Consider the following 27,373-nt stretch of genomic DNA (forward strand, 5'->3'; position numbering starts at 1 on the left):
AAAGCATTAAAACAAATGTGGTGGGCCAGAGTCCTTAGTGCTGCAGGGCTTGCTTGCACTGAGTGGCTGGTGTAGACCTGCTTAACTGGGACCACTCGTCCTTGGGGATGGATTTCCAGTGAGGGAGGAGGTGCTGGGGCTCTCCTGCTCTTGTGTGCCAGGCTGGCAGGAGGAGCAGGGATAACCTGCAGGCCCCACACCACGGTACAGAGCAACTGCTTTGCTTTTCTCTCTGGGTGCTGTTTGCAGCAGAGGTTGGCAGAAGCAGCCTCCAGACTGTGAGGTGTGGAAGCACTGTTGGAAGCAGGCAGCAGAGGGGAGTTCATCTGGCCAGCAGGTCTGACAACTCAGCTCTGTAATTAGGCAGTTTTCTGGGCTTCCCTGCAAGCAGCTTGGCTTGGATCAGCAGAGCACTTCTGAAGCAAATCTCACTATTGTCTGTGTTTGCTATGCTTTGATTTGTAATCTGGAGTGCCCTTAGTGCATCCTGGATCCCTGGATTCATGGCATGAGTGAAGCTAAACCAGGACATGTGATCCATCCATGTTTTTGGGTGTCCTGGAGGGCCCCACAGTGAATCACCCTGAGCTGAGTGCCCTGCAGCAGGGGCTGCTTCCCTCCACACTCTGCTCCTGTTGCACTGCTCCATTCCCTGAAGAGCACTGAACAAACAGTGCCCTGCCTGGACTGGGTACCCTGCAGGAGAAATCCTCTTCTCCTTATTCCCACCTGAGATTGAAAGATGCAGCTCCCATCATTTGCAATTCCTTGAAGTCTAACCAAGGTGTGAGTTGTTAATCTGTTTGCAGCAGCTGAGCAAACCTTTCCCATCACAGGGGAGCACTGCATGTCTCATCATTGCCAGGTGTCTCTTGCAGGGCAGGCTTTATTCTTTTCTCTTCACCTAGATTTTAATGTACAGCTTGCTATAGAAAACCTGAGTTTAGAGGCCCTGGGTGAGGTGTTATTTCTGTGCAAGAGGTTCTTGTGTGTCTGAAGCCATCAAGGAGATGGTTTGGAATGTGTGAAATCTTGCTGAGGTGCTGCTTAGAGGGGAGACATCAGTAATTGTGTCCTGTAGAGAAACTGAGGCCTCACCTGAGTGTGCAGGTAACTTCCTCTGCAGATCTCTTCCCCAGTGTTTAACCCAGTATGAGTGTAATTTTGGGACAACTGCTTAGAAGAGGTGACAATTTATTTTCCTTGGCAGCAAAGCCAGTTCCCACGACCCCCTGCAGTGTGTGGGCACAGAAGGGAAAGGTGTGTCTGGCCCTGCCCCTGGGTTTTGGATGTTTGGTGGGGTTTTTTTCAGCACTTGGTAAGCATTGTGTTCCTGGGGTGCAGAGTTCTCTGCTGACAGAGTGCACTACAGAGAGGGTTAGTCTTAATCTGATGATTTTATACAATTAAAGGATTTGTCCTCCCTCTCCCAGCTGTAATCTTAGTACCCCAAATCATCTACCAGCTCTGCAGGGAGCAGCTCAGCCTCAGCTGGAATGAACTGCAAAGGTTTTCCAGTGCAGCTTGAACGTGGGCAATTTAGTTTAAACAACAGATGAAGAAAACAATAGGATGTTCTGGAAGTTGGAGGTCTCCTCAATTTTAACTGCTTTAGAAGCTACTGAGGCATTTTTCTTAGCTTGTACTCTTTGTGTGCCATCTCAGTGCAGGCAGAAGCTCACCAAGATTCTTCATTTAAGTAAATTTGCTGATCTTTTTGAGCTTTTTCAAAAGAAGCACCTGAAAGTGGGAACAGTGTCCATGCTAAAGATTGGCTGCAGCTCTGTCCTGCTGGCTGCTTTGTACTCAGCTGGGTTATCAGGGGCATTTTGAAATGGAGAAGGTTCCTTGCCCTTCCTTCACAGGTGTCTGGTGTTGCAGGTAGCACTTCAGTAGGGAGCAGAGGGCTGATTCACCAGTGTCACTGTGTATGTTCCCTGTAATCACTGCTGGACAAGTACTGGTAGTGCTGTGATGGAATTCTTTGTTCATCTCAGACTTTCAAAACTTGGAATTGGTGTCTTTTTTACTGTTGCTCAGTATTAGCCTGTGCTCTTCTCTGGTTTATTCTCCTACCTTGTTGAGAATTCTGAAATAATAGACACGTGCAGTTTTTTGCTTTTATTCTCAATGAGTACTGGCATAAAATTCTGTTTTCTAATGGATACACATGACAATGATTTTACAATGATTTCATGAATAGAACACCGACCCAGGTTAAATAATGCCAAGGTTCTGATATTACCAGAGGAAACAAAGAAAATCCAAGTCTCAGTTGACAATCTGATCCCTAGTTTGTCCTTTTGTACTCCTACTGTAAATTTTATGCAAAGGTCACAGCAGTGCTACGTCACAGGCTTTAGTAACCCTTTAGTATTTACACTTTCTGTAGGCTCTGTAACTACATAAACAGAACAGATTGCTTCTGATATTCTTACATAACAAAGCATGGAATATTGCATATCCCACAGAATTAATCTCAAATGCATTTCTCATCTAAATCCATATTTCACAGTGCAGATTTGATGTGTTTAGTTTTAAAAAAATACAATGCAGACTTGTGAGCAACTGTGTGTGAATGAGTACAATAGAACTAGGGTCTCAATTTCTGGTTTAAATATATAGCTGGACAAATAACAATATTTGTATTGATAACAGCATTAACCATCTCATTGAGGGAAGAGCTATGCACAGAACTAAATACAAGTACCTTGGCTGGACAAAATTGAGTTTTTAAGAACTGTAGCAAACTCTGTCTTTGCTCATTGCTTTTCCCAGCTTTATTTGTACAAGTAGATGCTGTTTTTTTGAAAAGGAGCACCAAAATTATGTTCATTCTTCCCACTGAAACATTCTGCTCTTGGCAAACTGTTGAAAGTAAGCTGTGAATAACTGATAAATAGGGTTAATAATTTTTAACAATGCCTCAGCTGTAACAGCAGCATTGTCAGGCTGGTGCTGCACCAGTGTGAGGAATTTGAAGAAGGCAATACTGGTACAACAAAGTCGGATAGTAATTCTTATTTTTATGCTGCAAACACTGATTTAATCACCGGTTTTCTCCATTAAACTACTTTATATCGACATCTTTCATTTTTCTGTCCTTTGAAGGTGGTAAATATGATTGCCATTTTATCCATTTTTGTTATAAATGAAACAGACTTCAGAGCGTTTGGCTGTGCATCAGTTGTTGGAATGCTGCCATACACTAATGCAGACTCCCCACTGTGAGCCCAGTGAAGAATTATACTTTGATTCACCAGATTGTATTAAATAGTCCAGCTGTTGGGATTTGAAAGATAGTTACCTCCAAAGTGAAATAAAAATGAACTTGGCATTTATGGCTTTGACCATTTTTATAGTGTTGGGCAATCAGCTTTTCAAAAGTAGCACTTTTTAAAATAACCCTCTTCTGGTTACACTGCTTTAAAAAGTTTAATTTGCTGTAACATTCAAAATACCCCGCCTTGTATTTTTCTGGAATGATTGACAACTTTTGCATAAAATAAGCATTATTTTCCTTTTGAAATCACTAGCTTCTGATGATAATCAAATGAGTCTGAAACTGTATCTATTAGTGCCAATTTCTGCATTAATTAACTTATACCAAAATTCTAATGTTAGAGACAATTCTTGTAATTAAAGCTTGAACATGGAATTTCATTTGTTCTATGCAGTGCTGCAGCAGCAAGCTGAGTAAATACTTTCTGAAATAGAAAGTGCAGCAACTGTTGTTTCTGTGATTATTTCTTGGTTTTAACCTGTTCATTTCCTCTATCCCCATCACATGGGAGCTGGTGCAGTACCCACCCAGTGTTCTGATTTTTGAGTGGGGTGACCTCTTTTCTTCTTTGTCATTTTCTTTAGGACAAAGACTGTCACAGTAAAGGGCAGTTCATGGCAGATGGATCCTGTAGCTGAATTTCTTTCTCTGGCCTCCAGTTGATTCTACCTTTCCTTCTCAAAGGTGTTACCTTGCCAGAATGGAAGACTGTTCCTTAAAAATAAACATGAAAATTTAGAGGGAAAAAAGTAAAAGTGGGGGAAAAAAAAGGACAAGCCTACAGTGCATGTAGGACCTTCCAGCTTGAGGGATTTCAGCAGCTGCCCAGTTTGGGCTCTGTGGATGTGGATGGTGCATCCATAGTGGCCTGTAAGGCTGAGCCTAAGGATGGGCCAGTGCAACGTGGCTGCCATCCCTGAGCCTGCCCAGCTCTGAGCCCACAGGCACTGGGCTGGGGGCTCTGGGGGCTCAGGCTCTGGGGGATCTGGCCCTGGGGGATCTGGTTCTGGGGTGCTCAGGCTCTGGGGGCTCAGGCTCTGGAAGGCTCAGGCTCTGGGGGCTCAGGCTCTGGGGGCTCAGGCTCTGGGGGCTCAGGCTCTGGAAGGCTCAGGCTCTGGGGGCTCAGGCTCTGGGGGCTCAGGCTCTGGGGGCTCAGGCTCTGGAAGGCTCAGTCTCTGGGGGCTCAGGCTCTGGAAGGCTCAGGCTCTGGGGGCTCAGGATCTGGAAGGCTCAGGCTCTGGGGGCTCAGGCTCTGGGGGCTCAGGCTCTGGGGGCTCAGGCTCTGGAAGGCTCAGGCTCTGGGGGCTCAGGCTCTGGGGGCTCAGGCTCTGGAAGGCTCAGGCTCTGGAAGGCTCAGGTTCTGGAAGGCTCAGGCTCTGGAAGGCTCAGGCTCTGGGGGCTCAGGCTCTGGAAGGCTCAGGCTCTGGGGGCTCAGGCTCTGGAAGGCTCAGGCTCTGGGGGCTCAGGCTCTGGAAGGCTCAGGCTCTGGGGGCTCAGGCTCTGGAAGGCTCAGGCTCTGGGGGCTCACGCTCTGGGGGCTCAGGCTCTGGGGGCTCAGGCTCTGGAAGGCTCAGGCTCTGGGGGCTCAGGCTCTGGGGGCTCAGGCTCTGGAAGGCTCAGTCTCTGGGGGCTCAGGCTCTGGAAGGCTCAGGCTCTGGGGGATCTGGCCCTGGGGGCTCAGGCTCTGGAAGGCTCAGGCTCTGGGGGCTCAGGCTCTGGGGGCTCAGGCTCTGAGAGGGGCTCAGGCTCTGGGGGCTCAGGCTCTGGGGGCTCAGGCTCTGGGGGATCTGGCCCTGGGGGCTCAGGCTCTGGGGGCTCAGGCTCTGGGGGCTCAGCTCAGGGGCTCAGGCTCTGGAATGCAGGGTGCAGCAGGCACAGCCTGTGCTCTCAGGCTCTCTGTTTGCCCAGCCAGCAGGGTTAAGGTGGCAGTGGGAACACCCCAGTCTGCCACTTGTTCAGGTGGAGCATTCCCAGTGTTTGCCATGTTCTCTGCTGGTGCATTCCAGCTAATCTAAGGATTTGCCTGCATGTTTGCAACATCAGTACAAAGCTTCTGAATACACACAAGTGCTTGTAGTGTTTATAGGCTGATGCCAGCTTTGACAAATAACCCAGGTGTCTCTGACCTTTTCTTCCTCCCTGCTCAGAGGCTTTTTATCCCCACAAATCCCTGCACTGCAAACAATGGTGGTGTAACCCCATTTCTGCAGCACAGAGCCTGGGTCAAACGCCCTTGACAGTTCAGCAAAGCAGTAGGTGAATTTCCAGGAATCATCAGTTCTTGCTCCCAGTGAGACCAGCAGCAGCCAAGGGAACACCTGGTTACTCTGTGCCTCAGAGTCATGCAGTGCAGCCCCCAGGCAGGTGGCTCTGGGATAGAGGTGTGGAGAAGCCATTTTTCAGTGCCTTGTGAGTTCATTTTTCATCTTCCATGCCTGGCTTAACAAATGATTCAGGAGGGGGAATGTGACTGGTGCATTTTGTGCACTGCTATCTGTACATAACAGCTGTTAAATCCATGAATCTATTTATTAGCTTAGCAGACCTGTCTTGGTTGCATGTGCTACTAAGAGAAATGCTTTTCTGTGTTTTTATGCTCTTCTGAATATGTGAACTGTCATTTGTATTTATATATTTATTCTTTTTCTTCTAGATCAACTAGTCACACAGAATTGACAAGAAAAGCTTCTAGCAGTGAAAAAGAAACAGAATCCGTGGTAGTTTTAGATCCTGTGTCCACCAGTGGGGATCAAATGTCTGAAAATGCCCTGAACCAGAACAAAGTGAAAGAGGAAAAAAGCAAGCCACTGCATAAAGAAACTAACGTTGGGAAAATGAAAGAAACAGATAGTTCTAGCTGTTAATTGTTACTCTGCAAGGCTGTACCTTTTGGGAATCATTATCTGGACATGTGAATTGCTTAGGTGTGTTACTAGGGGCCACGGTCTGTACTCCAGACAGAAACAATACAGATTGAAATGGTCTTTGTATGCAGCTTTTGTTACATGCACTGAAGTGTTAAATAACTGTGTGTCACTCAAAATCCCTTTCCCATTTTAATTTTGCAGGTATGGTTATTAATTTCTTAGATTGTGTCAGTTACCTTTAAAAATGGATTTGAAGAGGCTTTTTAAACTCTTCTTTTATTGAGAAGATGCCTTGTTGAAGGTCTGTTCCAAAGCTTGCCAGAAGCCCCTTGCACCCCTCTTGAGCTGGACAGGTTTGGGTTAGACCCTGTAAGTGATTACACCCTCATCAGCTTCAGTATGGGGGTGTTACTAATTATTAATTAAAATGTGTTTAGACACATTGCTCTAAAGATATCCACTGAAACCAAGATCTTGTTGGTCCCCTGCCTGCTGTCCCCACACAGGCAGGAAGTGAAAAGCACAAGCACAACCCTTCTGTCTCAGATTGTCAGGGGACAGAGACTGAAATGCAGAGGCAGTGCAGCATCTCATTGTGGTACCAGGATTTTTGGCAGTGATAGCCAGGGTCAGGGCTTTGTGGGCTGGGACTGGTGCTGTCATTTGGGTTAAAAGCTTTGCAAAGAAAGACTTGCTCCTGAGTTTTGTTTCAATGTTACACAGCAGCTTTGGAACTGCTGCAGCTGGAGTCTGTTTTTACTGCTGCACAAAAATAACTTGCCTTAGGCTCCAGTGGGTATGGGCTGCATTTGGGATTCATTCTAGGATTGAAAGTTACTGGGAATCATCAACATTCTGAGAACTCCCAGCTGAAAGCTCACAGTGCTCACAAATGAGCCCTTGCTTTGAACCTGGCACACACTGGTGGCATTAATTTCTCTATTAGGTGACACTTCAGGTGTCTGTATTTGGTAACACAAATCCCAGTTTCCCTCAGCCCTTATTTCTATGACAAGGGTGAGATAGGAACATCATTGATTTGCTCCACTGTCAATTCACATTCCATTGTAGTCTCTTTAAATTCAGCACAGTATCTCATTCTTTTATAATGAACAAATGGAATCAGGGATTTACCTAAAGATTGGTGTAACTGAAATTGGGTGGGCACGTACTTGAATGCACTTGGATTCTTTTTTATTTAATTATTTGAAACAGTGATAGTATTGAAAGGATGAATGTTCTGAGTTTGTTGGTTTGGCTCTGCATGCAACTGTCTGGTGCTTTTCCTAAAAATAAAATGATAGTAATGAGTGTGGTGGTTTCACATCTATTTTGGTGGTTTTTGCATGTTTGCTACGAAAATCTTGGACTTGATCTAATGACTGAATTACATACAGTTCATAAACTTGCAGGAATTTGTCTCTCACTGATATTTTCATTTCTTGGGGGCATTGGTTCTGGTTGTTAATTTTTTACTTAGTTGTCTGTTACACTGAACTTAAAATGCAAAATTTCATATATGTATTTTTTCCTCAAATTATTGCTGCTGTATTATATGTTCAGATTTTCAAATTATGCAAAACCCAGAAGTTTTCAAAAAGCATTTCTTTTACTTAAACTGTTTTGTTACCTAGAACATAAATTATTTCTTTAACTTTTCATTGTTGCTTATTAAAAAGACTCCTGACAAGTTTCCCAGACCTTGTGGAATTGACTTGTTACTCACTGCTGCCAACTGGAGCGGGCTCCTACTGATGCCAGTCACAGCTCTGTGCCCAACATTTGGGGTTTGCACTTGTCTTGAGGGCTGCAAGTGGAGCAAAATCTCCTTTGCAGGCTGGATCTCAGAGCAGCACTGAGGGGGTGGGGAGGATGGAGCAGCAGAACACTCAAGGCCTTTGTTTTTTTTGTAAAATCTGGTGTTCTGTTTGTGCTTGGGGCTTTTTTACTGTTTGTCAACAGCTTGCTCTTTGTATGGAGGGAGATTCTGATTTTCTCAAAACAAACATTTAGTTTTGGACTTAACACAGCAGTATTTGTTTTGTCAATTTGCAAATGCAGCACAGAATTTTGTGGTATTTTCAGTGACTATAGTCACTGCTCAGTTAATTTGGTTTCAGCTGAAGGCAATGGTCCCTGGGAAAAGAGAAGCCAGTATTTGAAATCATTTAGAGATTTCTGGCTGAACTGCTCAAAAATAAATGGATTTAGGAATAGTTAATATGTGAGTTTCTTAGTAAAATGTTTTTTCTTAGAAATTTATCCCCAAATTAGTGTTGAGAGCCCAGGTTAGTGTGCTATTCTCTGGGTGCTGAGCAGGCAGGCTGTGTATCTTCAGGGCTGACTGAGAGCTGTGGAGGCAGCTAATCCTGCTCTGGGGCAGGAAGCACATCAGCAAGTTGTCCTGGCTGTGATTCTTCAGCAAAATCAACAAATTCAAGTTTTGCTTTACCTGAAATAGAAGAAGAAGAAAAAAAAAAGTAGCTCATGTTTGCTGTAATGGGGTTTGTTGTAATGTTCTTTTGGAAATGCCACATGATGCCTCCAAGACTGGACACACCTTTAGAAGCCTGGTCCTTAGAAAAGAAGAACACTGCTTACAGACCAGGACAAGGTGCACTGCAGCCTGAGCTGGGGTATTTACTGCACTCCTTTCCTCACTGACACCTCACCTTGCTGCCTTCTGTCTCCCCCTGCACTGGTGCTCCTGCCAGCTTCCCATCAGCCGACTGTGCTCATGCTCCCATCACTGGCAGCTCAGCCACCAACAGTCCAGCTCCTGGTTATTCCCAGCCCTGGGACTCCTTGCCCACCCAGCCCGGTGTCCCTGGCAGGAGGGGAGGGCAGGGCAGGGCAGGGGAGGGGAGGGGAGGGGAGGCTGCTGTGCCCTGGCTGGAGCAGCCCGGGAGAGGGGCCAGGCAATGGCAGAGCCGGGCCCGGTGCTCCTCACACACTCCCGATGTCACCCGGAGTCACCTGGCAGCGCTGGAGTGCCCTGGCTGGGCTCTGCTGGGCATTCCCAGCCCAGCACATGAGGAGCTTGGTGTGCAGCTCAGACCTTCCACTGCCCTGCTGCTGATTTGGCTACTGGATCTTATTTCTGCCGAGTGATTAACGGTGTCCGGGATTGTTGCTGTTTCATTTCATCAGATATAGGTCTAAATATTTGTCAGACTCGAGAGCCTTTGCCATTTGAGGAGGCAATATATTAATATGCTGAGGCAGTTAAAATTCATAGTTCTAGTATTACCTATCTTATCTTTGAAAAGTACATTCTGTGAAACTATCAGCAAAAAAAAAATAATTTATATGTTTCTGGTTTTACAATGGTTATTTTTGAGCAAGGGGGAGATTTCAAAAAGCTCAACATATTTTCAATTAAAAAAAAATTCAACTAAAAACTTTGTTCTATAGCGTGCATGTCAAGTGCTGCTTTCCTATGCGTAGAACACTGGAAATTATTACAAACAAGAGGGTAAAATGACTTAATTCTGCTTCGTGTTTCCTTTTCTTGGGCATAATACAATTCCTGCAAACCCTTTCCTTCCATTCTTCCTCTCCTTGTCTCTCTGCCTCCCCTTTAGACTGCGTGTCTTTATTCTGGCTTGATTGATACCTGAGCAAGTGAGAAGGGGCTCTAATGAACTGTTAAGCATTTAACAGTGCCTTGGTACAGTGTAAAAAGAAGATGCAGACCCTGAAACAGGCAGGCAGATGCATACAAGTGGCTAAGGCTGAATGTGCATCGTCAACTTGGGGTTTTCTTGGGTTTTATTTAAGGCTTACCCACGCAATTGTAGCTTTCCAAACACATTTTGCTGGAAATGTAACGTACAAAAGAGGGTTCTGAAATGAAGTTTTGTTAGCAATATATGTTTCGGGCCTCAAGGGAGGTGGGGTATTTGGCCTAAAATTCCATTTTGGCAGCTTTCGACACATTATATGCACGGTTTTTTGTTTTGTTCCTTTTTGCACCGTGGGCTTCAAGACTCCAACCAATTAATTCTGGGGGGGAAAAAAAAGCTTAATGTAGGCTACTCCTCAAGAAGGGGTCTATTTTAACATTCAGTAAACAGATAATCCATTAGGACAACAATATACATTGTGGCAAGTGCTATCCTAGGCTTTTTTTGTCAGCCCTTATTTACAGCCTTTTGATTCCGCTTCCCTCCTGGGGTGCAGTTTCAATCATTCTCCCTCCAATCTTTGTGCCCGTATTCATGGCAGGCTGAAAACAAAGTAAGAAAGAAGCTCGTACGCAGCGCTCCATTCGCGGCCAGCTCTTCCTCTATAGCCAGCAGCCGGTTGTACTTGGCCACCCTTTCTCCGCGGCAGAGACCTCCCAGCTTGAGGAACCTGGCACCCAGGCCCACAGCCTGCAACGACAGAGGGCCCGGGCTAAAACTCCTCGCTGGGCCAAGTGAAGTCATGCCCAAAAATTAACCACGGCATCCTGAGTCTAAGTGAACACCCTCCTCCCTCCGCTGAGAAAAACGGGGAAATAAAAGCTCCCCGTGGAAGATCCGCCCGATGCAAACAGTAATTTCAGCTGGCATCTCAAGGGAAATTTTATGTGCAAAAGATTAAATATAGTAGTGTGAAGGGTGTTTGCTTAAAGTGTTGTTACTACGCAGGAATGTTGTAAGTAACTCAGTTTTTTTATAAACTAATGCAAGCAAATGGATCATACACACTTTTGAATATACTCCCTGCTTTGGCAAATTTCCTCTGTGCTCTCTTTACACTCAAAAGAATAACCACTCTCTGTGGGGGAAAAAAAAAAACCAACCCCCTAGAAAAAGCCCATTTTGTAAAATGTTGTTTCTTTCTCAAGCACAAAAAGGCTTTCTCCTTAAAAAATAGTACATGTTAAAAGCAGTATTTTTGCAATTCTGCAATTGAACAGCTTTCAATACTTACCAGATCCACGAGGCTCTCATCTGAAGACTCTCTATCTGGACTTCCTAATATGGAAATATGTCTTTGACCTATATATAACAGGAGGGAACACCTTCATTAGAGTATATTTTATATATTTGACACAGAAATTGTTTGGACTTTTTTTTTTTTTTTCTTTTTACCCTTGGGCTATCCAAGCTTAAATACAAGCAGGAGTAAACCCCACCTGACAAAAATGTAAACTGCATTGCTGTATTTGCTATTTGCTACTTTAGCATTCTGTTTTATTTTCAGATGGATAAGGGAACATCGAACATCCTGTCCTGGTCCCTGCCTCTCCCTGATCTGTCTGATCAGGCTGTGTTATTTATTTTAAATGTGTTCCTCACTATAGAAATTATTTTTCTTCTATTCAAAAAAGAATTTACCATCCTGACTGAATGGAATTTTTTAGTTGCTATTTACTCACTTTGATACAGCGATTCTGGGTGTTTTTAAGGAAAAAGAAAAAAAACTAAACTATATTAAATTTGTCCATCTGTTCCTTAGGAATAAAAATGAATAAAGGAAATCTGACACAAAGAGAAATCTTACATATGAAGCTGCACAGGTTCTTAATACTTACAGCAAAGGCTCAATAATATGTAGTCAATAATCTAAATGCAATTTTTAACAGTTTGCACGTGTCTGAATTTTTAAATTATTAATGCTAAAATTATTCAATATTTAGATGAATTGACCACATCTCTCTTATTTTCTTTAATTCTGATATCTAACTGCATGACACTTAGCTGCAGTGTCAAAGGGTACCCACGTTCAAAACATTCACAGTGTATTAACTGACAATAGTTGAAGCCTTGACTGCTGTTTTAAGCCCCTTGACAGGGATTTTTGAAACAAAACTTGAATTTCAGTTTCTTCTGACAAGTGCCTTCTAAATTAGCATTTCTTTAATTGGAATAATTAAAGGAAAACACGTAATATTTACAGGTGTGGCTTGCAGGGTTTGGTTTCAGCCTTTCCCCCCTCTACTCACCATCCAGAATTCCAGTCAGTTCTATGAGGTCTGACACCGTGGTCTGGTTAATGTATTTCAGCACAACACCACTGCACATTGCTATGTTTATGTTTTGGTCGGTTTTGAGTTTGGAAATTTGTGTGGCAGCATCTTCTGCAATCAGGAAGCATTTGGAACCAAGGGCACGACAGATGCTACTCCACTGTTCTCTGTCCTGCACAAACAAATTGAGCAAACAGGTGCAGTTTGAAAAAACTAAACTGAATGGAAACTCTAACTGAGGAGGTAAAAACTAAGTAATAATCTGGGTTTAATCCTAAATATGCCCTTCATATAAACATACTACATTTTATACTGTGTTTTAAATCTGTCTGCCTAAGAAAAACATACCACTTGGATTTTCCTTGGGTTTTAAGATTTTGCTAGAAAACATAAATTTTAATCTGAAATTAATCAACACTATTTGCACAAAATATAGTTAAAATACTTAAAGTCAATTAAGTGTAGGTGTCTGCTATTTTGATTTCCCTCCTGAAATTTACTTCATTTTGATGGAACATAAAAAAATTTTTATTGTTTTATTCAAATGACTCATTTTTGTGTTACATTTCAAGTTAATATTTCAAGTGTCATAGTTGTTTGAACATAAAATAATGAACAGGAGACATAGACTCAATGGCAGGACCCATAGGGAACAGAGGAATGCAATGCTCTCTTTTCTAGCAAAGCTCCATTTTTCAGGGCCTTTGTTTCTTTTTTTCTAATGCATTGTCCACATGCTACATGGTCCAGGCTAAATAAAGGACAAGGATATGTAAAGAATTTGAAAGAAGAAATTTACGAATTAATTCGCTTGCTTTGTGTCCACAGAATGCAAAGTTCTCACATTAAAAACATCTCTATTTCATAATTCTGCCATTCTTGCTCTGTGGATCAGTTTTTTGTACTTATGTACTTGCAATCAACATCAGGGGCCATTCCTGTATGGATTTCAAGCCTGTGCATAAGAGAAAATGAAGTTTTTGACACTTGAACAAATGTTTAAATTTTAACACCAAAGTGGCCTGGTGTCTGGCAATGAATTATTTAATTGGTACCAGAACTAATCCTCAAGGATTTGATTATCAGGGGCAAAGATGTGGCATGGGTAAACCTTGGAGATTTGGGAGAGGAGGAGGAGGAGGAGGAGGAGGAAGAGGAGAGGCATTTCCCCTCAGTCTGTACTCTGTTCCCAACTGCCCTTCACTGTGTGCTGTAATTCTCCTGCTGGTTCTCATCTTGCACAGATTTTCCTTCATAAGAATTCTCAAGGAAGTTTGCAGCCCTGGCAGGAGTGGGGAATGACCTGGTGTTTTGGAACGTGGTAATTCAGGGAGTCAGACTGAAACAACACAGGGAGGCAAGGCTAACCAGAGTGAGGTAATACTGAACACAGTTATGCAAAAAATGAACTTTCAAAGGTCCAGTTAAGGACAAAATCAGATGGATTTTGCAGTTCAGCAGTTTTAGAATTATTGATTCAGGCACTGGGCAGATTCACAGAGCCAACATCACTTTTCTTCTCCCTTCAATCACAGTTTTTTTGTGTTTTGTTCTTAAAAATGAACTCTCTATATTTATTTTTAAGAAGATAAAGTGAAATTTGACACCAAGAGCAAATTTTGTATTAAGCTGGGCAACTGCAGAATCTCAGTCTACAATTGTAGGTTCTGCAGCAATTAAGTTTTTATTCTTTTTTTAACGCATGGAAATTTAACCTCATGTATAAATGTGAATATTTAAAGTTATGCAATCTTTTATCCATCTACAGCTTGATAACATGCTTAATATTATTGTGCTTTATTGTTGTACTTGATTGGCCACACTAATCAGCTCCTCTAACTTTGATCACAGAGGTGTCTTACTCCCACCTGAAAAATTCTGCTGAGCAATGCTGCCAGTGGCAGGACTTTGGTTATAAATATCCATCATAAAGAACTGCAGCAATAACATATTCTGGTGGGTTTTGGGCTGAATATACAACAATTCAAATGTTTGCTTATCCAGCTTAATATAACATTGCATTACACATCAATTTTTTTGTAATACACTTGACTTTTACAATTTCACCTTATAATTTGAATAGTGTACATAAAGAGGAAAATGTAATCAAAATAACAGTGGTTTAGCAAGTAGAATCAGATTAAAAAAGCAAATTCTTGTAATTCTTTAAGGTATGTGTACTGACTCTATTCTGTCAGGATTTTCCATCAGAAATTATGTAAAAAGTACTGAAAAATTTGGATATTGCCAAAGAAATATATTCAAAGAAATTGTTAGATGCATTTTCTAGTAATGTTTTTGTGCTTAAAAACTTGAAAATCAGAAGCTTTGTATTTTTCATGTTTTGTAAAAACGAGAAAAGGTCAGTGATATACCACTGAACAGTACCACCAGTTTTTGCAGGACTGCACTGTGGTATCTTACCTCTTTTCTTAAGGGATCTATTAATGCAATAATAAAAGGAAAATTCTTAATCATCTCCACATACATGGCAACCATTTCATCAGGACTTCTGAATGTTCCAGTGAGTATTTCGTATTTTCCTTTATCCTAGAAAGCGAAGTAAAAAGCATGAAAGACAAGGAGTTAGGACCCTGCAAAGCAGAGTGTACCCATCTCTGTGAAGGCAGGGGCTGTGTGTGCTTCAGTCAGGAGGCATTCACTCATCTGCCTCACCCTGTGTCTGAGCTGTCAGCACATTGTCACAGAAAACTCTGCCTAAAGTGACACCCTGGGTTCCAGTGGGCTCATGCCAAAGGCTCCGAACAACGCCACTGCCAAAGGGAGAGAGATCTATTTCAGCATTTGCTAGGCAACACTGCCATTTTGACACAATTACAGCACGAAGTTAGCAATATTTGACATTTTTATTGAATTTTATGTGAAAAAAAAAAAATTTCTCTTAAAAAAAAAAAGGTGATTTTTTTTCTCCTCATTTTCATGAGGAAAATATTGCTGGGGCAAGGAGTGCACTCTCAGTGCCCAAAACCAAGATACTGCCTTTTCCTGCTTCTTTCCCCTTTCAAAAAAAATAAAAAAATAGACTAATTTAAAACCAGTCTCATCATTCTGGAAAGCACAAACTGCAGCCTGGGAGGAATTTTAAGGGCCCCCTGTAAAACTGTGCCAGGATATCCACTGCTTTAGTGGCTTTGACAGTTCAATAACAGAAAGTTACAGAATTACTGGTAATTCAATGGTTAAGATTTTGCACATTCTGGTATAGGATACAGATATCACAGCCAGGTGATATCTTTTGCTTTCACAAAAGATTTTGGTAATGGAAGCTTTGGCACTACAGAACACCCCAACACAAAAAAGCTCATGAGGTACTAAATGGAATTGGAAGTTCCTTTTTCTGCTTAGAGAAAAACCTGATTGATCTTGGAATAAGGGGCAAGAACTGTAAGATTTGGTCAGGAGATAGACAGGTTTTTGTCAAATAAAAACATTAAAAAACTGATATTAAAACATTAATGTTGATGCACAATGAGATGGGCACTAATGTGTATATAAACACACCATAGTAAAAATACAAGCAAATGTTAGGACAGTTTGAAGAAAAGATGTAGCTTAATAGAATGGAAAAACAAGCAGATTCAGCCAGAATTTATAAATGCAGAGATAATTCTTTCTGTTTGCTTGATTGCTATCTTTAAAAAACGGAGTTAGGAGCTTGTAGGTGAGTCTGCAACATAATAATAATAATAATGTTAACTAACAGCTACACTTATTTTAAAACCCAAGAAAAGCGAAATTGAAAAAAAACTTACATAATCCATTAATTCATGAGCAGCACAATTTATTGCTAAGTACATGTCTGTTCCCAGCTCCAGACCTAAATTGCTGCAAGCTGCTTGCATTTGGAGTAGCAGTTGTTCTAGACTATCATATCCTGTTATCAGGCAGCCTAAGTGTGATATTCTTTTTAAGGATCCTGGCTGAAAGCAAAACGAAAAGAATCATTTTATTTACACACATAGTTATTATACATATTTATGGGCTCTTTTTCATTGTCATTTCAGTCTGCATTTAGTCATCAAATTATAGATTTGTTCTCACAAATCTCCTTAGTGGCTTTAACAACAATTGTCTGGGAAAGGGGGATTATCAAGTGCTAATGAGTAGAGAGCAATAGTCCTTGGAAATATGTCTAGTCATGCAGATCTCAGTCTTGTATGGCTAGCACTGGTTTAAAAAATTACATTAGAGGCACTCTTAACAACCACTGGGCTGCCATAAATGCTCTGGTGCTATGGACCAACTCTTTGCCACAGAAACACATCCTCCACTTTTATATAGCTTTTACTCATTAACCCTCAACTACAACATTGATATTGACTCTGGAGAGTGTTCAAGAAACCTCAAGAATCTCCCAAGGCTTCTAGAAGGAACGAATTTCATAGAAATTTCATGGAAATACCTCCAGCCCAGCTGCACACACTTGTCTGCTTCAGGGACAGTATTGCTGGACATCAGCCACATTTGCAACTATTGAGCAAATATTTCATGTATTTCCTTCTGCTGCCAGTTTTTCTGTAGGTTTTCCAAACACTGATTTTTAGCTTTAAAGCCTGGGAAATTTTGGATTATAAAGATCCAGCAATAGACAGCAAAAGATGCTGCAGTCTTCCTGCACTTCAGATGGAGTTTAAATCTGCAGTTTGATGTGGTTTTCAAGATGTCCATATGCTGTGCCTTGTTACATTCTATTAAAAGCATTGTTTATCTGTATATAAACATTTTCCTCTGTCTAGTTTTCACTTCCTTAACCTAAATAAATTCTTCTTCATTGCCTACTTTATAATTCCTCCTTTTTTTCCCTCATTAAAAAAGTTCAAACTAACATGGTGCCTTTATCAGTTTTAAATTCAGTTTCACTACTGTCTCCTTTAGTTTTCTCCTACTGAAATAAATGAATTTTTTTTCAGAGAATCTAATGCATTGTTTCCTTGTGTATATCTTACAGAAATATTCTACCTTATGATTGCTGTACATATTGTGGTACTGATATGCAAACTACTCACCAGGAAAACATTGGCCAGCATCTTCATGATGAGTTTTTTGTTGTTTTAGCAACAATAAAATAGGAAAGCTTTTGTTGATCCTTTCTTTTTTATACTTGACAACAGTAATGATTCTCACCTGATAATATTTAAATCATCTCAGAATGAAGAGCAAAACCTGCATGGCATTTCTATCCCACTATTTGGAGTGTTGCTCCCAGGGCTGGGAAACAGCACAATCCACAAATCTCACAGGTTAACAGTTTTATGATCTACACAATCAAAAGTTCTCTGCTGGTGTTAGAGGCCTGCAAAATGCTCATTTAGACAAATTACCAGCATTTCTATCTGAGAAAAATTATCAGATCCCAGAAATTTCTCCCTATTTCCTCTACTGCCCCTGAAGGGAAGGTATAGTCAGAAGAATTTAAATTATTATGTAAAATATGAGCATTTGGAATATTTAAGTCTTGCCTTGACCTTTCCAAAATGGTGATGTAGATTAAGGCTTCCTTCCTTAAGAACATTTTAAGTTCCCTGCTGCTGTTAATACCTTGTTGAAGGCTTAGAGATAAAATCTCTTTTCTTACCTGAGCTTTTTGTGCTTTTCCTCTCCGACTGTCTGCTCGTGAAACAGGCTGTTGGGAGTGAAAGAAGATAGAAATCAATTCCATGGAAAAAAGAAAATAAAAGAAAAGAAAAGAAAAGAAAACTAGGAAAAGAAAAGAAAAGAAAAGAAAAGAAAAGAAAAGAAAAGAAAAGAAAAGAAAAGAAAAGAAAAGATTGACAGAATTTTGGTCAAAAGAGACCAAATATTTCAGTTAGGAAATAGCTTTATTTAATAGTTTAATAGTTTTATTTTGCAGTGGTTACTAATTTAAAATATTTATTTCTAGGTGGACATCTGTCCAACCATCATTTGTTTTTCAAGACATTCTCACCCAGTCCATCAAAAATGAGAATCTAGACTCTGTACTTGGAGAAACACAACAACATTGCTTTCCAAAAAGCACATGCACACACTGAGACTGATTTACTGCTGCAATAATAGTACCTGGAATAAAATATGTTCTGTGTGAGAGGTGTAGCAAGGTCAGAATATATATTGTATATGCCCTGTGATACCATTCACTCCCTCCCAGTATATTTCTGAAGGTAAACAGAAAGCCTATGCTTAGAACAATGATTTTTTCTAATTTTAATTTAGTATCACCAAATGACCAGTGTTTTATTCATCTGTCAGAGAAACACATCCTCTATTCTGTGTCAGGAGCCTGCCATAGGCTAAGTGTTCCATGTGGATGTTTGAAAGGACGAGGGTAGTAAAAGATCAAATGAAGTAAATCTCACTGTAAGAACACATTTTTTATTGTACCGTTTTGCCTGGAGACTCCATCTTTCTTGTCATTTCTTTCTGAATTTCCTGAACTATTTCTATGCCCTGAAATTAAACAACAGTAATCTTCAAAAGAAAGTTATATTAATTCATTTTAGCAGCTTAAATCAGAAAAGATGCAACACTCATTCTAAATGCAAATTTTAATATAAAGTCTTCAAAAAAGCTCAAACCATTACAGACTCCTTAACACAATCTCTCCATCCACAAAATGCAGTCATGCCCAACAATAAAGGGTTAGTAGCAGTGGAATGAGCAGGAATATTTGATTATGGGATTTTCATTACTTTTAATGCATTACTCTTTTTCCTTTTCAGCTGAGCTAGTAAATGTTGAGTGTGAACTTCACAAAGGACATTTCAGATTTTCTCAAACTGGTGCCAGTACAGGAAGGGGGCAGAAGTCAGTCACAGCTGGCAACAGCAGGACAAACAGCTTTGAGTTCTGCACTGCAGCAAACACCTTCCTGCCCTGCCATGGGCACTGGGAGGCATCCTGGCCTTGAATGGGGCAGAATCAGGGACCCTGTTAACAGCCCTGGGGGACAACCCAGAAAAGTTAAAGGAAGAGCCAAAAGAAAGAGAATCGAGCTCAGCTATTTGTTCAGGTCAGCAGCACACAAAGTAGAAACCACAGCCCTAATGGAGGCATCTTGTGCAGATACATTCTTTAATGCAACACATGGCTAAGCAAAAAGAGAGAGAGTTGATCCCATCTGTCTTACCCATCCTTCTTGCTCTTTGTATTCCCTTCTAGTGTCACAATTTCATTTTAAAGCAACTTATTCCCAAATATTTCATGCTTTCCTGTGAAGTTGTTACAGGTTTTGTTGTTTTGTGTGCTATATCAAACAACTGGTAATATTTATAATCTACTAATGCAAAATCTACTATTGTGTAACACAATTCCTTGACATCTTCTTCAATGCACTGATTTTTTCCTCTATACAAACATCCATTTTTAACTTAAATATTCATGGTTCTTCTTTTAAATAATCGTTTTACTTAATGTTATTAGTGTTAGAATTCTGCACTAACATTTGTTAAAATTTTGGCCTTCTAAGCTAACAAAAAATGAAAAACATAGTTTGTAAGGACAACATTGAAAAGACTTATGTACATATGTAGTTATTATGATGTCTATACAATACATTAATTAAAAAAAAGGAAACAGTACCTGCTGGAGTGATAACTCAACTGGTGGTATAAGCATAACTTCTTTGACTAATTTCAGTTTTGCAGGTGAATTTTTTTCACAGTACAACACAGTAACCATTGGGAGTGGTAGAGTAATTTCTTTAGGTGTCTCCTGTAATTGGGAGTGCCAGGTGAAAATAAAAATGTAAAAATCAGAATAATTTCTTATATATTTGAGTTATGGTACAGGGTTCAAACACGGGCAATGGTGTTAAGGCTGTGTTCTATGAGGCAAATTTAATAACACTGTCACAACTGCAGTAATTATGGTAACTGGGATGAAATGAACCAAATGACCAAAGCCAGGTGTACCTTGTGTTTCAGCAGTGCAGTGTGTAAGTACAACGGGACACGGCTGATGGTGGCCGCAGCCTTTGCTATGGCGAGTGATGCTCCCCCAATGGCCAAGCTGCCACACAGCACCGGCTCAGCAGGCTCTGCAGGTGAGATGGGAGCATCTTCTGACACCTTCTTTCCTACAACACAGAGAGTAGCAGCTAAGCATTTTCGTGGTGCTAAATATATGCTTGTGGATCAGAGTTATGTGAGTAAATATTCGCTGTGCACTCAATGCACTAAAAAACAATAATTTATTTTTTTAAAACTTAATTTTGTCAGCTGTTTTATATGGAATGACCTTACAAGAAAGAAGAGTACCTGTCCTCACTCTGTTTTCAAATGCATTTCAAGTCTGTTTCTTTTGGAGGTCTTTCAGCCACTGAAATATGTGAAATTTTTATTTATTTGTGTTTGAATCCAATAACATTATATCATTTTTCAGGTTCCTTTCAAAAGCATGTTTTCAGTCTTCTTAATTGTGCTCCTTAAATGCTCAGATTTTGCAAAAAAAATGCAGATTACATTATAACCTGATTGGGAGTACAAACACTTGATTTCATCTAGTAATGACTGTGAGAAAAATTTCAGGCCTATTACAACTGGAATTCCCAAGGAGAAAATAGGTCTTTTAAATATTACACATTACATTTTCATAAGAATTTATTTCCCTTTCAGATACAGTAACTTTGTCCAAAATCCTTTAAACCAAGCAGTTTCCACTACCACATTTATTGCCTACACTGCTTACATGAACACTTACAGGGAGCACCTGCTGAACCTGCAATAAGTGATGATTCCCAAGAATCACTGCATTGGGAACTGTTTGATATTGGCTCCAAGTAGTCATGCACTGAGTCTAACAATAACATTACAATCAATGCCACAATTAGTGAAAACACATAAAGGATGTATCAGCAGAAGCTTGACTCAAATATCAAACACACCACGATGACATCTGGATGGACCTGACAAGTGCAGAAGTTAAATCTCAGGTGGAAGGTGAACTTACTGTGCACACATCCAACATATGAAGTGGGAGGTCTTTTAGTTGCCACTAAACTGATAGTTGCAACTAAACTGATAAGAAATAATGATTTGCCAAAATTTTCTGCCCTTCCAACAAATGACAACAACCCTTTTTTTGTCTGAGTTTAATGTATAGATGGAGATAACATATGGTGGGGTTTTGTTTGGGTTGTTTGGTTTTGGCTGTGTATTCCTACCTTGTTTTTCTAGTCTCACACCCTTTTTTCCTTTTTCCTCTAGTAGGATGTTTGCTTACTTCCTTTTACTCTATACTTCCCCTTACTCCCATCTCACCCTCTTCTTTCATTCTCTTTTGCTTTTCTCTGTATTTCCTCCTTTTCTCAGTGTTAGAATGAAACTTTCCTTCTTCTTTCAATTGTTTTCAGCTTCTATCTTAATTCTATTTCCTTTTTACTACTCAGTTCTGTGATTTCCTTTTCTTTCCTTATCATTTTCATTCTTCATTTGCATCCTCCTCCATTCTTATTCCTCACTCTGAAGAATAATAACCTCCTGTCTAAACCAACTGTAAAACAAAGGCAGAAACTGTTCAACCAATGCATGTGAATGATGAGGAAACTGTATTTTTCCCTCCCTCATTTTACTGCAGAAGCTGCTGTGATCAAAAAGGTCAGGAGAGAGTAACCAAACCCTTTGAACATGAGACAGGGTGTCTTTTAGGACCTTTTTCAATATCTGTATTGCAGAAAATATTAAAATAAATTAAGCAAAACCTGATTTTCGTCCCTTTTTTTGCTTAGGTGTCACAGCTGAACGGCATGAAGCAGGGGAAGAAGTGACTTTTGCTGATTCTTCTTCCTCTCTTATTTCTTTTTCTTGCTTTTCAATTTCCTTTTTTTCTTCTACCTTCTTAGCAAAGTACTCTCTGAGGGAGGATGCATAAAAATTACTGGGTCAAAATTTTGTTAGACATGTGACATATAGACAGATGTGAAGCAGGGTAAAGAACATGCTAGGAGGTAAAGTGCTTTTATTTGAGCTACTGCCATAGATTCCTTGTGTGAAGCTGGAGAAGTCCACAAATTTATCATATCATTCTTTTTTGGTAGTAATCCGCAGCACTGTTTAAACAAAAAAGGACCAGAAGCATTGCAAACCTTAGTACAAGCTTTGTAAATCACTCTGGTTTGAAAGTCAGCTCTGAGCAGACAGCCTGAGCATGAAGGATTTATTTCCTTTGCATGAGTAGGAACAGATCCTGTCATGACTTCATGACATCCATCAGCCTGGCCTAGGTTAAGACAGTGAGGTGAAATGAATTTCAATTACATGCATGAAAGGAAATCTTCACCCATGGGTCACAGAAAGCCAATTCAGGCAAACTGAGTATGTGAGATACATTAAGTAGTGTAAACAATGCATTAAAATCTTATATTGACTCACTTCCCAACTGAGTCCTTATTCCCTTTATCAAGGTTTTCCCAAATCTAGTCCACATGGAAGGCAATTAGGTCTGTTTGCTACAGCTTGTGTTCAGTGGTGCAGCCCAAACCAGCATGCTTTTTATATCATAATTATGAAAAGCAGGCAATAATGTAGTGAAATGGGTCTGAGACAGACACTATATCCTAAAAATATTTTTTAAAAGGCAGAAAACATTGAATATTCTACATGTCTTTCACTGCAATATTAATTAATGGTGAATATTTCAAATATTCAAATGCCATAATTTTCATAATATACAAGACCTACCCAAGCATCTTATCAGCTTGACACTGGTCAGTAGGGTCCAAGTCCCTTAACATTGTGTTCAGAGATTCACTGACCCATTCCACAGCAGTATAAACAGAGTCATTTCTTTCTCTCTCATCAGCTTCAATTGTTTCAGGTAAAGCATTTTCAGGTATTTGAGAATGAGTAGCCATTACACTGGAACAAATCCTCTGGGGAAAAAACCAAAAAACACAACAAAAAAACAAACCCAGCAAAACAATGTAAAAGGGTTAAAACACTGATTAATTTCTAACTTGGAAACGTCCTTTGAAAGACTAAGAGCTATGTCCTTACTAACTCTACAAGTACATATCCCCAGATCTATTTGCTCCACTTGTCTGTTCTCATCCAGCACCTTCTTTTTAGGCTCTTATACTTTGGTAATTGCAGACATTACTCAAGCTTTTTGACCTAAAATTATAACTACAAAGGCAAAACCCCTCTGACACGTCTGCCTTATACACATATTATGCTATCAGAATAGAATGGAGTTATTTTAAGGACCACACAGTCACTAGGACACCTTTTATTGCAGCTGTTGGTAGCCTGTTGTACCATGATTCATCAGCATTCATGCTTAATGCCATCCCTCATCATCAATTACTTTTGTCTTACTTAGATAATTCAAACCTATCTTTCTGTACTGATGAACAACAAATGATATTAAGAAAATTCACTTAAAGGAAGACATAATTTACAAATTTCCCACAGTTGCCTGCATTAACAATATTAACTTTATATCCTGTGAATATCTATGAGGTTACATGTAATTCAAGAATTAAGTGAACCAGAGTTCAGCTGAGGGAAAGTAGAAATAATTACTCCACAATAGCTAGAGCTGCAAAGATGTAGTTTGAATATTTCAGGTTGGGGAAGAGATGAGCCATCAATTCTGCACTGCAGGTGCTAAATGGGTATGTTTGACTTTACTGTCACCCACATCTGCCTATTAGCTCAATGTAAAAGAAGTGCCTCTATCCATAGTGTTTTTCAGCTGTACTGTATTTTTCTGAAAGTGTCACACAAAGAAAAATTTAAAGATCTGAAAATTAAAGAAAAAGGTGAAATGAAAGTGAATGTATGAGGTTAGTATATGTGTAAGGAAAACCTACATGATCATGAAGATAGAAAAAAAATTAATATACGGAGATACACTATCAGGTCTCACTCACAAAATATTGTCTAATTCCTGGAAAATAAAGCTTTCATAGCTGCTGCCACTGTCTAACTTTTCATTACACCTTTTTTTTCCAAGTTGCAACAGTCAGTTGGGATTTATGTCTTGTCATAAAGATGGAAAATAAAACATACATTGGGATGTGAGAATAGTACCTCTCTCAGATATTGTTCTAGTAAAATAAATAAAACAAGAATAAGCAGCTCATACCTTCTCATAGTTTTTAACTGTACAGTATATTTCCACTTCTAATGTTGGCTCACCAACTCCATCAATAACTTTTCTTCCAAGTAATTTGCATATTACTGGAGCTTTTGAAAATCTAGAAAAGTAGTTAGCCTTAAATGAAAGAGAAAGAACTCCATTAAAAGTCAATTTCCAGGCAAAGAGGCTTTTATTCCACGAAATACCTTAGAATCAAATACAGCACTAAACAAATACATTATCAGCTCTTCCAACCCAGCATATTCTATTATTCCATGATTTATATTTTCCAGCAAGCTTTGAGCCCTGTGAGAAAGTGGAAACCATGACTTCTGGTAGGCAGAGTCCTCATTCTTCTTCCAACATGGTCTTTATGGGGCCTGATGAACTATCTTAACTCAATACATTTGGGTCTGTGTTCGTAGATAATAAACACTAATGTTGGTTTAGAAAAAGGACTGTATTTTCACCTGAGGTTTCTACATACTTCCTTACTGGTTTCATTATTTAATCCAGAATTGGAGAGGCACCAAACCACAGGTTACCAAGTGGGAAAAGTACAAAACACTTCAGGCTATGAAGAAGAGGAACATGCCAACTACCAAGCAAAGCAAGGAAAGGTGTTACCAGTTCCAGTCCCTTCCACTGATAATGGCAAAACACTTGGAGATGGGAAACAGGGTAAGATGGAATGAGATATTTCCATCCCACAGCCACTCTCCCATCAAAGACCATACTAGAAATCTTTTTTTTTTTCAAGATCTGCTCACTATTCTAGTATTGGCAATTCCAGTATTGTCACTAATTGAAGTTTCATTATGACTACCATCAACACCATTTTGCCAAGTGGGAACAGATAAAATTGGTCTGATTCTTGACCCTTCCATGGGGGCCCATTTGCCTTTCATGAGCAGCTGCAGGGCGAACAGCACCCAGTCCCTTGTCACCGCTGGCCCGGGAGCCATCCCTGCTGAGCAGCAGCTTTGTTAGGGACAAATATTAGTCCATCTGTGGGCTACTTTGTTTTTGTGTCGAGACAAGAAGCCCGGCTGCTGCGGACATGCACAGCACCCAGCCGCCACGGGCCACAAACACAGAACCACGGCAATGCTTGCCCGGGCCAGGGGACAAACCACTGAACTGCCACCACAGAGACGCCGAGCTCCTCGCTGCACGGCCTGGCTGAGGGCAAGGGCCGGGAGGGGGCACGGGCACGGCAAAGGCACGGGCACGGCAAAGGCACGGGCACGGCGGGCACCCACAGGGCCCCTCCGCGGGGCCAGGAGAGGCCGCTCCGCTCCCGCCCTGCTGCTTCCCCGCCCCGCGCTACCAGCTCCCCGTAGAGATCCTGCGGGTGCAGCGGGAACAGGGCGTTCAGCGCGTCCTCCATCCGCTCCGGCACCCGGAGCCCTCGGTAATACTCAGCCGCCTCCCGCCGCAGCCGCCGCCGCTCGCCCGCCTCCATCGCGGGGCCGCGGCCGCTGCCGGGCAACGGAGTCAGGGAGCGCCCGCCCCTTCCCCCGCTCCCCGCCAGCTCCAGGGCGGGCCGGCGGCACCTCCGGGCGCTGTGCCCGGCTCCACGTTCCCGAGGCTCTGCTGCCGAGGCTCTGCTCCCTCAGGGAACAGCCCGGGTTGGGGGCAGATGGTTCTGTCTAGCTTTGGTTTCTCAGTGCCTCGCGGTGCTCGCACTTCCCTCAGAGCCCGGTCACCGCCTCCCGAGCCGGGACGCCCCGACCCAGCGCTCCTCGGTTTTCAAAGCATCCGAGCAGCAAAACTCTGTAAGATTATGGTTCTGAGAGAGGGACAGGCTGTGGTTTGGGAAGTGTCTGGTGAAGACGACGCTGCGATACGCCCGCAGTAACTCGTAGGTTTGAAAGCCCTCCATTTTCAATGAAAGGAAACATTTCGCGACCTAAATGATCATTTTTAGCCCGCAATTTCCTACAAAAACTTTCACTTTCTTACACTGTTCACTGGTAATTTTGTTGAAGTAACTGAAAATGGAGATGCTTAAAAGCCGTTAGCTGCACACTTCCCCAGCTCTAAAATCAATATGTGTGGACCTTTGCTCATTGTGTGCTCACTTCTCCAGGTGGGGTGATAATGAAGGAAAATCCCTAAGGAATCATTTTCTTTTCCTTTCACATCCCTTAGAAACACTATGGTACCTCTCCAGAGATTTAAACCCTCTTTTTTTAAAAGCTGTTTCCTCTGAAAAAGTTTCTAAACTGACACCACGTGTTCCTTGAGGAGAGTGGGTAGCGAATGCCTCATTAGATTTTCTTACTTCGGGAGGAGTTGGTGTGGTGGGTGGCTGCTCCTTTGGGCACACAATTGCCTCAGGAGGGGCTTGGGCAGTCAGAGGCCTGGGTGGCAGTAGCCACATAGTGTGCCAGATATTTGTCACATGCACAGGCTTGCCCCAGAAAGCTTCAGTTTAATTAAATATTCCTGGAAGAAAAGGCTTCTGGAGGTAAATGGTGCTGGTGTGGTGGTCTCTGAGCATAATCATAGGCTGTGTAATACCACTCCATATGAGAGCTGTGTCTTCTGATATGTTTAAGTGCCTCTCTCTATCAGTTTCCCACCTTCTGCCCTTTCTAAACAAAATGTGAAGGAACATGTTGAAGATAAAAGGGAGACTAGGGAAAATGTCAGACTTCTCTGGAAGAAGGAAGATCTGGTTGCCTAGGATTATGAAGAAGGCTGATACACTCCATGGCTATTGTGCTACCATTCACTGGCAAGTGCTGCAGCTACACCACCCAAGTTGCAAAAGAAAAGTTAAGGACTGAGAGAACAAAGGGGTAACAGTGCTGGTACCTGAGGGAAGAGTAACTGGTGTCATCTGTACCTGTGCAAAGCATTTGACATTGACAGCATGACATCATTTTCTCTAAACTGGAGGGATGGATTTGATGGATGGACCACTTGGCTCCATGTCCAGGTGGAGGCCAGAGATGAAGGGTGTCCCTCAGAGCTTTGCCCTTGGCCCCAGGGCTCTTGAATGGCTTTGCCACTGGTGGCACAGGGAGTGGATGGAGCTCCCCCTGAGCATGGCATTTGCAGGGAGCTGGGCAGGGCAGGGGCTGAGCAGGAGCACTGGGGCTGCGGATGGAGGAGAGGCTGAGCCTGAGTCAGCAACGTGTGCTGCCAGCCCAGAAAGCCACGCTGGGGCTGGGCTGC

The 27,373-nt window shown here is 41.5% G+C and overlaps 2 protein-coding genes across 5 annotated transcripts in view; one reads left to right on the forward strand and one right to left on the reverse strand.

Annotated features, from left to right (window-relative positions):
- The window catches only part of SHTN1 (shootin 1), a 56,306-nt gene extending 48,826 nt beyond the window's left edge, over positions 1 to 7,480 (forward strand). For both annotated transcript variants that reach the window (XM_054637074.2, XM_077182829.1), the window contains exon 17: positions 5,937 to 7,480. In XM_054637074.2, the coding sequence (XP_054493049.1) occupies positions 5,937 to 6,147 (211 nt within the window). In that variant the 3' untranslated portion in view covers positions 6,148 to 7,480. The remainder of the gene's footprint in view (positions 1 to 5,936) is intronic.
- On the reverse strand, positions 7,323 to 25,675 carry ENO4 (enolase 4). 3 transcript variants are annotated; one of them, XM_054637684.2, is made up of 14 exons: positions 25,518 to 25,675; positions 24,194 to 24,322; positions 22,786 to 22,976; positions 21,807 to 21,958; positions 20,020 to 20,183; positions 19,688 to 19,819; positions 18,491 to 18,556; positions 17,706 to 17,753; positions 15,883 to 16,050; positions 14,534 to 14,659; positions 12,086 to 12,281; positions 11,071 to 11,138; positions 10,409 to 10,526; positions 7,323 to 8,602 (listed from the first exon to the last, which is right to left on the reverse strand). In XM_054637684.2, the coding sequence occupies exons 1-14, from the start codon at positions 25,650 to 25,652 to the stop codon at positions 8,514 to 8,516; spliced, it is 1,782 nt and encodes a 593-aa protein (XP_054493659.2). In that variant the 5' UTR covers positions 25,653 to 25,675; the 3' UTR covers positions 7,323 to 8,513. The 3 variants fall into 3 exon arrangements, 2 of the variants coding, with proteins under 2 accessions (XP_054493659.2, XP_077038946.1); XR_013183424.1 differs by having other exon boundaries at positions 8,464 to 8,602; positions 9,937 to 10,526; XM_077182831.1 differs by lacking the exon at positions 10,409 to 10,526.
- Between the last annotated feature and the right edge of the window lie 1,698 nt (positions 25,676 to 27,373).

The sequence above is a fragment of the Agelaius phoeniceus genome, chromosome 9 (assembly GCF_051311805.1).
Source record: "Agelaius phoeniceus isolate bAgePho1 chromosome 9, bAgePho1.hap1, whole genome shotgun sequence".
NCBI classification, from domain to species: domain Eukaryota; kingdom Metazoa; phylum Chordata; class Aves; order Passeriformes; family Icteridae; genus Agelaius; species Agelaius phoeniceus.